General features: G+C 32.4%; 1 protein-coding gene across 1 annotated transcript in view; it reads right to left on the reverse strand.

Annotated features, from left to right (window-relative positions):
• Positions 1-13804, reverse strand: part of KCNH5 (potassium voltage-gated channel subfamily H member 5) — a 584985-nt gene that overhangs the window by 79728 nt on the left and 491453 nt on the right. The window contains exon 10 of the mRNA XM_001369347.3: positions 7216-7412. Coding sequence (XP_001369384.1) covers positions 7216-7412 — 197 coding nt within the window. The remainder of the gene's footprint in view (positions 1-7215; positions 7413-13804) is intronic.

Here is a 13804-nt window from a genome sequence, read left to right on the forward strand (position 1 = left end):
GTGGAATCACAATAAAATGTAATCAGATAAAGTGATACAGCTTCTTGGTCCTCAGAGGTAAAATTACTATTTCTGAAAATATATATTAATAAAATAAAAAGAATATCAATTGAGTGTGAATTTTTTTCTAAAAACTAAAATAAATAAATAAACCCAAAATAAGCATGAAGGAAGGTTTGAAATTTAGAGTTAAAAAAAGGACTATAGAAATGATTAACAAACCTAAAAAATTACTTCATTGAAAAAATTAACAAAATCATTACATTTTTGGCTAACTGTTTTAAAAATATGGGGGAAATGAATTGCAAAAAAGGCAAAACTAGGGAGATAATCTTGACAAAAATTATAAGAACTTACTAACTGAGCAAAAAAAACTGAGAATTTAAAATAATTGGAAGATTATCTAATAAAAAATAGAACATGTAAAAGACATCTTAAAAATTAATTTCAGAAATTGGAATTGAAAAAGTCATAATTACCAAAGAGGTGGGAAAGGAACCCTAATTCATTTGGATTTACTTGTAATTCTATTAAATCTGTGAATATCAATCAACTAAGCTACACATATTCTTAAAAATTGAGATAAAACAATATAATAAACATTTTTGTGAGATAAATAACTTCCTAGTACATGAGGTAGAGAGGGATAAAGGAAAGGCACTAGTAACCAGTATTACTTATGAATATTGGTATAAAATGTTTACTAAAATTCTGGCCAAATAATAGCAACATATTTTTAAATTCACTATGGCCAAGTTTGAGGAACTAGAGTTACATTTGGCTTACCACTGAAAAACAATGTAATTAATTGTATTAAAAATAGAACAAATTATTATTTTACTGAATATAAGCTGTTGATAAATATTATAGATTTATTTTGAAAAAATTATCAAATTTAGGTCTAAAACCTAAAACTAGCATTATTTGTAATGGGCAAACACTGGACGTCTTCACCATAAATATATGATTATAAAAGGATGTTCTTTATCCCTACTATTATTTGATATGGTTCTAGAAATATTTAATAAGGAATAAGATAAAAATTAAAAGCAAAAACGGCTACAAAGAAGAGGCAATTTCAGCAATTATTTGCAGATGACATGAGGGATTACTTAAGAAACTGAAGAGAATCATTGAATTCAGTTAATTAACAGCTGGAGTAAAGAAGCAAAATAAGTCCACAAAAGTCATTAACTTTTCTATGTAGCAAAAAAAATTACAAGAGAAAATAATACAAAAGGAAATCCCTTCGATACATTTTAAAACTACAAAAAATATCCTAGACTCATTGTACCAAGACATATTCAAGGTTTCCCTGATTGCAATTATAAAATACTTTTCAAAAGAAATAAAGTCTGAAGTAATCAGAGACTTTCATTATTCATGATTGACCTATGACAATATCACAAAATAGTGATACTGCCAAAATTAATTTGCAAACTTAGTGTTACAATTGAACTCTCAAATGATTGCCACATAGAGTTAGCCAAATAATAACAAAATTAATGGAAAAGGGAAAATAGTCTAGATTTTCAAGGTAAGTGATGAAAAAATAGGAAGTAATTTTCAGTTAAAATTGAATGCAAACTTCTAAAGGACAATGAATGTTCTATTTTCTTTTTTGCATTGCTAAATCCTAGAATGAACAGTGCCTACAATAGAGTAGAATTCTTAGCTATTAATTGACAACTTAGTTGGTTAAAATGTAGAATCCTGGAGTATAACTAATTAGTAATAAATGAAAATTGATTGATTAGCTTAAAAAATAGAAACAAAGATATTATTAAACTTATGAACATAAAACACTTTGGAAGAATGCCCAGAAACAATTGCAGATGAAAAAAAAATGGAAATCAGTTTGAAAAAGAAGATAGCTTAGAGTAATTTCTTATAACCAAAAATAAAAAAAGTTTTGAGTAATTAAACCTAATAAGTTATTATGATTATTTCTTTAAAAAAAACCTGTCTCCCCCTATTTTACCCAACCAGACTAGAAATGTGGTGGCCTCTTATGAGATTTGTGTCATTCAGAATAGCCTGGAAGCTTTGACTTGACCCTATTACTTGGCTGGTTCACTACTCCTTATGACTGGCTATTCATCCCCATTCCTCACTTCCTAGAAAATCACAATATTGGTGTGGAATTAAAACATCCAGTGAGCCTTAACCCTACTGCAGTTCAGAACTCCTGAATTCAAATGATTGATCAGCCATGGATTCTACTAGTAGCAGAGATTGTATCCACATACCATCACATCTAGCAGTTATATAATTTATTAAATTGAATGAAAATTATGGAGGTATCTTTTACAGCCATGGCCAGAGAGAGGATTCTTAATGAAACAAGAGGTAACAATTACACATGCTCTAAAAGCCCTCCTTCATACAAGCAGACAGTGGTTCAATGGATATTCAGCAAAAATTAATTGATAATGCCTATGAAGAGATTGCACATTTTTTATAGCTGAAGAGAAATGAACAGTTTAAGCCCCAATAAAAACACTACATGATAAATCCAAAGATCCCGGATTTTTGGATAAGAACTCATTATTTGACAAAAAAAAAAATCTAGGAAAGTTGGAAAACAGTATGGCAAAAAATTAGGTTTAGATAAATATCTCACACCCTATACCAAAATAACATCAAAATGGATATATGATTTAAACATAAAGAGATATTATAAGTAAATTAGGGGAACATAGAATAGTTTACCAGTCATATCTATGGAGAAGGGAAGGATTTATGACCAACAAGAAAGAGAACATTACAAAATGTAAAATGAATAATTTGATTATACTAAATTTAAGAGGGTTTGTACAAACAAAACTAATGCAACCAAGATTAGAAGGGAAGAAACAAATTGAGGAAAGCATTTTATAACAAATTTCTCTGATAAAGGTCTTATTTCTCAAATATAAAGAACTAATTCAAATTAATATTAATCCAAGTCATTCCCCAATTGATCAAAGGATATGAATAGGTAGTTCTCAGATGAAAAAATCAAAAATTTCAATAATCATATTAAATTATGTTCTAAATCACTCTTGATTAGAGAAATACAAATTAAAACAACTCCGAAGTATCACCTCACATCTATCAGATTGGCCAATATGACAATTAAGGAAAATAATAAATGTTGGAGGAAATGTGGCAAAATTGGGACACTAAAGCATTGCTGGTAGAATTGTAAATTGATTCAATCATTCTGGAGCATAATTTAGAGTCATACTTAAAGGGCTATGAAAGAATGCATACATTTTGATCCAGTACTAGCAAAAGTAGATCTGTATGCCAAAGAGATAAAAAAAATGGAAAAGGAACATTTGTACAAATATATTTATAGCTGCTTTTTGTAGTGGCAAGGAATTAGGAACTAGATGGATTTCACTTAGTTGGGGAATGGTTGAACAAAATGTGGTATAGGATGGTCATGGAATACTATTGTGCTATAAGGAATGATGAACAAGATGCTTTCAGAAAGAAATGAAAAGACCTCCATGAACTAATGTAGTAAAATAAGCAGAACCAGGAGAACTTTATACACAGCAACTGAAACACTATTGAATAATCAAATGTGATAGACTTTGCTACTAATAGCAATGCAATGATCTAGAAAAGTTCTGAAAGACATGAAAAAGGATACTATCAACTTCCAGAAAAAGAATTGTTGGAGTATAAATGCAGATGAAAACACATGATATATCACTTGTTTATTTGGGTATATAATATGGGGTTTCAGTTTGATTTATATATTTATTTTTTTATTACGAAAATGAATAATATAGAAATCATTTTTGCACTGTAATACATGTATAGTCAAGATCAAATTGCTTGTCAGCACTAAGAGAGTAAGAAGGAAGTGAGACAACATGAATCATGTAAACTTGGAAAACTTATATGGAAATTTGTTATTTAAATAGAATAAATATAAGATATAAAAAGTCAAATTACAGTAATCTTGGAATGAAAACAATAAAAATAAAAAAAATCCTACAAATTTGCTCCAATGATACATCACATTGTCATCATTCTCATCTATCAAACCAAATTCAGTTTATTCAGGGTTAAGAAGTCCTGTTCTAGGGTAAATATAGTCACTCAGAAGAAGTACTTAAAGTGCCTACCAGTCACATTCTTTGTACACGCAAGCTTACCCTATGAGCTGATGCAGAGCCAGTTCTGATCCTGAAACAATTAGCATTTTTGTATTTTGAATATATCTTCAGTAAAGTTTTGGCTTGACCTTTTCAAAGCCAGGTCACTAGCCAGGGAAATATTTTAAAGATGATGAGGTAATATGATCAATATTTTTTTCCAATCCCTAACTCAACAACCTTTATCATTTACTTAGCGTGTTTTGCTTATTATTCTCTTATGACTTATTACTACCCATTACTTAATTCTCTTCCTTTAAAATTTTCCTCATACTATATTTGTATTCATGTTATGTATCAAACTATCTGGTAGAAAGTAAGCTCCTTAAAGGGATAAGGAATATGTCAATTTTTTTTATTTTTTATTCATTTTTTCAATATTTAAAAAAATCATCTGCACTCAGCAAAATGCCTTGCACATAGTAGATGCTCAAAAATGCTTGTTGAATTGCAAAATGACCTAAAAAAGGAAACATAGCCAAGTGTTTCATTCTTTCTAAGAAGGCTATTAAAGCTAGGATGATGCCCTGTTAGATAAGAATGGAAGCAAAAATTAAAATTTATTAGTTTTAATATTAGCTTCCTCAGCCTTAGTTTTGTGTGTGGGCTGAACAAGATGGTACCCAAGATCCCTTCCAGCTTCAAAATTATATAGTACTTCCCCATATCATTTTAACCTAAAAACAGTGACTATGTTTTCTTGGCCAAGAAAACTATGTCACATTATTTTCTATGTCATATTTTATATTTCTGATAAATTTCTGATAAACATGAATGTGTGAAGATATATATACATATATATACACATGTATATGTGTGTTATATGTATATTATTCAGACATATGACTGCATCCAGTTCTTTTTGACTCTGGACCATGACACATCATTCTTGTTTGTGAGATTTTCTTGACAAAGATACTAGAATGGTTTACCATTTCCTTCTTCAATATTAAATGTGTATGTATGTACACATAGGAATAGACATAGTTTTTTAAAACTTTCTTAAAGCTTAAAACTACATTAAGACTTTGGGGGAACCCAGTAAATATCTAACCATGATGACATAATGGGCAAATAAAATACTCTGAAAACTTTAATGAACATCCTTTACTTAATAAGTTGGGCTGGAAGTATATGTCCTTCATCAATCCAAAAACTCAAAGCTTTTACTCCAGAACTAGCTACCATGAGGATATTCTAATCTATATTAAATCAAGGAGCAATTTTCCTCACTTACACTTCCTCTATGCATGCTCAGTGCATCTAAACTTTTTTGAAACCATTAAAGTCTGTTGTAATTCTCTGGGAAATGCTCTGGCATATGACTTTGTTTTTAGCATTATTTTATAAAGTATCAACTTTTATATCTTAAACGAATAATTGTGGGATGAATGGTAGTTATAAGAGAAACACTGAAGTTCATTAAACTTATTTCCATTTTTATTGCCATTATTATAATTTATATCTAAGCCGATTATAAATTCCAAGCTCCAATTTCTCTTCTTAACTGTGTGAATTGCTAAACTTAACCATACCTCTCAACCACAATTTCTTCTCTTAGAACCCTAAGCAACCCTAATTATGTTTCATTCCTTCTTCAAACCTACTTATAAAAGCTGTAATCATAATTGCTTTAGTAGTGTTTGACTCTTTCTGGTTGAATATTGAAATTTTCTTTGCAAAGGTACTAGAGTTGTTTGTCATTTCATTCTCTGGCTCATTTTACAGATAAGGAAACTAAGGCAAACAGGATTAAATGACTTGTCCAGGGTCATACAACTAGTCAGTATCTGAGGCCAAAGTTTAAACAGCCTCTGACTCTTACTAGCTGTGTGATCTTGGCCAAGTCACGCTTCAGTTTTCTCATTTATAAAATAATAATAATGATGATGATGATGATGATGATGATGATGATGATGATGATGATAACCTAGCTTCCAGACTTATAAGGATAGAATATGATTTTTATAAAATACTTTGAAAGCTTTTCAATATTATTTATTGTACTTTATAGGTTTTATGTATATTATTGTATTTATTATACTTTGTATCCTGCTCATTTCTGTTGTCTCTTATAATCAATTTTACATTCGATTACAGTCAAAGATTTTGTGGTTGCTATTTTTATTGCTATTCATTGGTGTTTGGGAAATCCTTCTGCAAAAATTTCTACTGATGCAGATCAGCAACTCACTGGGGAATTAAGAGAACTGATTTGTCCAATATGACCTTTGTGCCAGAGGCAGATCTTCTGGACTCTAAAGTCAGTCCCTTCTCCACTGTGTCATGCTGTTTCTAAAGTGGTTTTAGTCATTTAAAATGCTTCACAAAAGCAGGCAATAATTTATGATGGAATTCCTTACATGTAGTTATCCAAAATTATGTTTCATTATTAGCTATAAATGAGCTCTCGGTGCTGTCCTATGGACTGTACATCAGAACTATAAGTTCCATTCATGTAAACCAAATTTCTGTTACATTCAGCAACAAAAGAGACAAAAGTGATGAAGATAGAAGTGATGAGGATTATGCCCTCAGATGAAAGGTTCCCTAAACTGCCAGTACTTGTAAGATATGAGATGAAGTATTCTTTTAAAGGATAATGTGATCTTTGGATTGACTATGGGACGAACAGGAGGATTTAGATAAAGACAGAAATGTCAAGCAATCAACAAGCTTTACTTATCTTCTCATTAAAAATCAGGTAATTATATATGGTGAAAGTGTAGGTCATTGGTTTTCAATTGATTTTATTTTTGGCATTAAAAACACTTAGAAAATTATCCATTTTAAGCAGGCCATTAAATTTATCCTCTGACATAGTTTTTTATGACTTGCTTATCTTAGAAGACAATAAAGATTCCTATTTAAATAACACATAGTAAATCATACTTACCTTTTTGTGCCCCTAAAAAAATTAAAAGGAAGCAAGAAGTTGTGTTACTTTATCTTTAGAGGGATGTAATACTGCAAAGCTAAACCAAATCCCTGCTGTTCATCTCCTGTGTTGTGACAGGTTCTTATCATTATTACTAGCATAATGAATGTAATACAAACATACCCTTTTCCTTAGATTGCAAGTGAGAGTGAGGTTCCTTGAGAAGGAGTTTGCAAAAGCTGTGTAGAAGTCCAGGACTTTGAGCAAGGCTTCCCGCTTGATGATGTGTAAGTCACAGTATGTTAGCGCCCGGACATTGGCACAAGCATGGGCAAGGGTGGTTTCCTTCCAGAAGATATCTCCAAATACATCCCCTTTTCCTGGAAAAGACCACAAATGTTTTATTGAACTAACTTGTCTCTACCATCATCTTTATCCTAATCATTACATTACTCAGTCTTATATTTTCTAGCTTCAAAGAAAGCTTAAAGCTTGAAAGTATGTTATATTTAGACATATATCTTTAGGAGATTTAAGCACACTACCATTAAGAACCATCAATGTTTGACAAGAAAATCCAAAGATAATCTAAAAACTTTGTTTTAGCAAATTTTTGACACCATCAATTTAAACAGTTTTCAATCTATCTCCAAGCATGTGAATTTCTACTCTGCTCAGAGCACTGATACGTAGAATATAAAGTACTGATCTAAAAGTAAAAGAAGATGTATATTTTAATGTTGCATCTGACATAGGCTTTTTTACCCTAAATGAGTCATTTAACCATAGTTGCATCAGGAAAATCTTTTAGACTAAAAATTAGAATTGTCAATATGCATTGACTTATTTGGAGTAGGGGTAAAAGTTTTCTGTCTACTCTGGACTAAAGATCTCCAAATGAGAAAAGCATTGTGCTAGATAATGAAGATATGAAGATAAAAATTTTTTAAAACACTGATACCAGAGAGCTATCAAGGATTTCAACTCTCTATTTCATTAGTTCTGTCCTTGAATTCTAATGGAAGTGATAATAAGTGCAGCTATATTTTAATAGAAACTCAATATATTAATTACACATATCTGTAAGCAATTAAATTGGATAACTGATTTGACAGAAAGAATTCAAAAGACTAAGTCTTCTTGGTGTATTTACTAAAATTACTAGCATATTCAATAATGAGGAAACATACTATTTAAAAATTAACCAATTGGTAATAGCTCATTGATTCATTGCTTCATCTTTATAAGAATATAGATTTAGAATTGAAAGAGAAAATAGAGGTCATCCAGTCAAATCCCTTCCTAAAGTCCTGAAGGAGTCAGGTGACTTCATCATGTTCATGCAGATAGTAACAAAAATAGTATTTGATTCCCAAGTACACTAACTCCAAATCCAATACTCTTTTTACAGGTGCATTTTTAATGGTTTGCATTAACTTCTGAATCTCCTTTCTTACTTCATTCCAGAATAAGCTATTCATTTCTAAAAGACAATAGCATCTCATATTTTTGTGCATTAAAACATATGCATTAAGAATGAACAAGACAAGAGACAAATTGTATAGTTACAGATGGCTTGAGAGTTAGGAAGAACTGGGTTCAAATCCTGCCTTAGGGAATATATATGATTGAGAGACCAAAGTCACTTAATCTCTCTGCTCTAGGCAATTCGCATACTAGAGAGTTGGGGGTGGAGTGAGGAATACCTTGGGAGATTCAAGATGGAAATGGCATGGTGTATACTCTGAAAAAATCATGTTAAAATGCAAAATAGTACAATGTTATAAGCAAGGAGTTATAGGAGCTCAGTGAAGGATAATATTCCCGTTGGTGACAAGATATGGAAAAGCTGACATTTAAACTGGACAAAAATAGGTAGGACATTTACTTATTGTAGAACTACTTATTATTCTACATGGTCTCCCTATTATGGATGGTCCAAAAGGCAATGGAAAAACATGTGGTGGGTGAAAGTACACTGTAGCATATCACCAGTGATGATGTGAGTCTAGGAGGTGGTGTAAAAGTCATTGAGGACAATCTGAGCAAAAGAAGTAGACTATTCATGAGCTGCATCAACTGAATAAGAAGCAACAGTCTCCATGATGAACTTTTATTCATTATATATTAAAAGGCCAAGAGAAGGTTGTGAATAATGTGCTGCATACGTTATCTAGCAGCAGGTGGATATAGACATAAATAGAAAAGAATTGCACAGGATCAAAAGATATGGAAAGGTTGAGATCTCTACTAGTTGAAATACCCACATTTATAAAATAAGATCATAGAATTGTAAAATTATCATTAGAAAAAAATTTAGAGGACATTTAATATAACCCGATCATTTTAAAGGTAAGAAATGGGGACCAAGGGAGGTTAGGGGTACACAAGTAATACAAAATAGATCTGGGATTTTAATCAAGGCTCTCTCATCACAAATCCAGCATATTCTATTATCTCAAGATTCAAATCATGTATCTAAATCAAACTAATAAGCATTTATGAATCTCCTACTATGGGGATATATGTATGTATATATGTGTGTATACATACAATAGAGGCAGCTGTGCTCAATGATTAAAAATACTCTGCCTGGAATCAGGAAAATTAAATTCAAATCTTCATTTACGAATCATGTCACAAATCTTGAATTTTTTTGTTTTATTATCCTTTGAAGTTAACTCATTATCACTCATTATTACTCATTGGAGATAAGGGCTCTCTTTCTAGATAGAATTAGTTATTTTCTATTGTATTCCAGATGTTTTACCTTCTAATCTCTTTATATCCTTGCTACCATGCTCAACATCTCCTTCCCAATGACTTCAATCTGTCCTACTCCATTGGTTCCATTCTTTCTATCCGGATTCATTTATAACTTGGTCAATTCTATTTTTTTCTTTAATCCTTCACTTAGCATTACCTTCCCCTCTACACCTATATATGCATCATTAGTATTTGTAAGTGTGGATGTGCTGGGATTAAGCCTATTGATTCTGCAGATGGAAGAGCAATAGAAAGAAAAAAATAAAAGTGCTGATAACAAACTGCAGTCACAAAATTGGTTTGGGTCAGTGCTATAAATATTTGACCAAAATATTAAGTCAATTCATTCCAAAATTTTCATTATTATTTCTATGTCAAATTTATAATACTCCAAAGGCTAGACTGACTGAAGTATTTTTTTTAATGCTTAGAGTGAGAAATAATTTTTTTTTCACTGAAATTCCTACCTCCAGTAGTCTCATTTGAAAGTTATAATGGGGAAAAGTTTAGTGCTAGGTTTGAATAACCTAGAAGGTTTCAAGCAGGAATTTTGTTTCAGGTAGTAGATCTGTCTTCAGAGGACTAGCCAACCTAAGTATGGAAGGCTCCTCATATGAAGTCTGACCACTAGAGAAGAATTATTTAATTATTTTTTAAATTCCAGAAATTCATTATATTGTCTATTGCAAGCATGGAAAAAAATTTTTTTTGCATCATTGGAGGGTTTATCCCCATTGGTGAAATCAGGAATCTTTGAGAAATTTTGCAGTGAAAGAATAGCTTTCTAAATTCCTCCCTTTCTCAAATGCTGTGGGGTTTTTTTTTGGGGGGGGGCGTGTTTTGTGAGTTAATTCTATAGAATGAATTTTAAAATATAATATCAAGATACCATGAATAATAGCTAGGATTTACATGCAATTTTAAGTTTTTGAATATGTCTTGCAAATATTGTCATTTTATTCTAACAATAACTCATGGAGAAAGGTACTATTGTTATTCTTACTTTGAAGATGAGGAAATTAAGACAGAAAGACAGTAAATGATTTGTCAAAGGCCACACAATCTAATAACTAGATTTGAACTCTATTCTTTCTGATTCCAGGTCTAGGACTCTGCATGCCTTATAGTGCAACAGAAACAAAAGGGCAAACACTGAAATTCCAATTCTATAACACAGAGAACTTATTTTTAAGTAACATAATTTCCTTTGCCAACTTCAATAAAAATTTCATGATGAAAATTGATGAGACATTAGAGAGCTGAAATAACACTTTCCCTTTGGAAGTATTCTTAAAAATTTCTGTGCCAATTGAAGAAATTATCAAGTTCTTACTTTTTTGAATTTGGTTGTTTTTTAAAAATATATTAATTTATTTTAATTTGGTCAATTTCAAACATTATTCCTTGGTTACAAAAATCATATTACCTCTCTCCCCTTCCCCCACCCTTCCCATGGTCAAAGCACAATTTCACTGGGTAGCAATGTAATCTTGATCATAACCTATTTCGATGTTGTTGGTGTTTGCACTAGGATGTTCATTTAGGGTCTATATCCCCAATCGTATCCCCCTCGATCCATGTAATCAAGCAGTTGTGTTTCTTTGGTGTTTCTACTCCCAAAGTTTTCCTCTAAATGTGGATGGTGTTCTTTCTCATAGATCTCTCCAAACTGTTCAGGATCAGCATTCCCACTAATGGAGAAATTCATTACATTCGATTGAACCACATTGGATCATTCTCTGTGTATAATGTTATCCTGGTTCTGCTCGTTTTGCTCTGCATCACTTCCTGGAGGTTGTTCCAGTTCCCATAGAATTCCTCTACTTTATTATTCCTTTGAGCATGTAGCAGACCACACCTATCTATGGACAAGGAAAACAGTTAAAATGTAAAGATTGTCTTAGGAGAGAGCATGCTGAGTCCTGCGCATGGCAAGTAAAGCCTTTGACCCTTGATCCCAGCTTCCCCCAGCTTTAGGCAAGAAATTAGGTTTCTTTGTGCTCACCTGGCTGAGACAAACCACACTTATACCTTGTCATAATTTACAATTAACCAATGGCAATCCACTATGTACTCATCCCTATGTATTGGGTATATTTGCATCTCAATAATAATAAATAGGAGCATCCACAGAAGGCCAGCCTCTTTACCTTATCACCCCTCACCTGTCTCTGTCTTTCCTGGGGCTTGACCTCCGGCCAAGCTTAACTTTAACTTGCTCTCTATCTCTCTCTCTCTTCCTGAAAGACCTTTCTTCCTCAATCTCTTATCCTCAAGTGGTTCCTGCTTAGAGTACCAGCTCTAAGGAACTGGTGATTTCTTTCTTGATCTCCTCTCCTCAAGCCCGTCTGATCCGTACCTGCAGACCAGGCTGTAAGGGATCCTGGCTTTTCTCTCAGCTAATCTCCATGTTCATTGCTTACTCCTGTATGTTAGTTTGAAGCTACTTAACTGGTTCAGGTCCTAGTGAAAGCTAAGTAGCTGAGCTTATTCTGTGGAGCACAATTGTTAAATATTACATGTGTGTCTGCCTACTTCTTATCCATCTCCTTGGCTTCAATCCTTCCCTCAAGGCCAACCTTCTATCTTTCCTTTTATGGGAGGGCTGCGGGCCAGCCCCCCACTATAGAGCACAATAGTATTCCATCACCAACATATAACACAATTTGTTCAGCCATTCCCCAATTGAAGGGCATCCCCTCATTTTCCAATTTGTTGCCACCACAAAGAGGGCAGCTATGAATATTCTTGAATTCCTTATTATCTTTCTGGGGTACAAACTAAGCAGTGCTATGGATGGATCAAAGGGCAGACAGACTTTTAGTGCCCTTTGGGCATAGTTCCAAATTGCCCTCCAGAATGGTTGGATCAATTCACAACTCCATCAGCAAGGAATTAATGTCCCAACTTGGCCACATCCCCTTCCAGCATTAATTACTTTCTTTTGCTGTCATGTTAGCCAATCTGCTAGGTTTGAGGTGATACCTCAGAGTTGTTTTGATTTGCATCTCTCTGATTTTAAGAGATTTAGAACACTTTTTCATGTGCTTATTAATAGTTTTGATTTCTTTAGCTGACAATTGCCTATTCATATCCCTTACCTATTTATCAATTAGAGAATGGCTTGATTTTTTTGTACAATTGATTTAGCTCTTTGTGAATTTGAGTAATTAGACCTTGTCAGAGGTTTTTGTTATGAAGATCATTTCCCAATTTGTTACTTCCCTTCTAATTTTAATTAGATTGGTTTTGTTTGTACACAAACTTTTTAATTTGATATAATCATAATTATTGATTTTATATTTTGTGATTTTTTTCCCTAACTCTTGTTTGGTTTAAAAATCTTTCCTTTCCCAAAGGTCTTGTGTTCACCTAATTTACTTATTATTTCCTTCTTTATGTTCAAGTCTTTCAACCATTCTGAGTTTATCTTGGTGTAGGGTGTGAGATGTTAATCCAAACCTAATCTCTCCCACACTGTCTTCCAATTTTCCAAGCAGTTTTTATCAAATAGTGGATTTTCATCCCAAAAGCTGAGATCTTTGGACTGTCTTGCTGAGGTCACTTACCCCAAGTCTGTTCCACTGAATCTCCTTTCTGTCTCTTAGCCCATAGCATATCGTTTTGATGACCATTACTTTATAGTATAGTTTGAGATCTGGGACTGCAAGACCACATTCCTTTGAATTTTTTTTCAATATCTCCCTGGATATCTTTGATCTTTTGTTCTTCCAAATGAAATTTGTGATGATTTTTTTCTAATTAAGTAAAAAAGTTTTTTGGTAGTTCAATAGGTATGTCACTAAATAAGTAAATAATTTTGGGTAAGATTGTCATTTTTATTATGCTAACTCGTCCTACCCATGAGCAGTCGATGTTTTTTCCAAATGTTTAGATCTAGTTTTAATTGTGTGGAAACTGTTTTGTAGTTGTGTTCATATAGTTCCTGAGTTTGTCTTGGCAGATAGATTGCTACGTATTTTATATTGTCTAGGATGCTTTTAAA

This window comes from Monodelphis domestica, chromosome 1 (genome assembly GCF_027887165.1).
Source record: "Monodelphis domestica isolate mMonDom1 chromosome 1, mMonDom1.pri, whole genome shotgun sequence".
Taxonomy (NCBI): Eukaryota; Metazoa; Chordata; class Mammalia; order Didelphimorphia; family Didelphidae; genus Monodelphis; species Monodelphis domestica.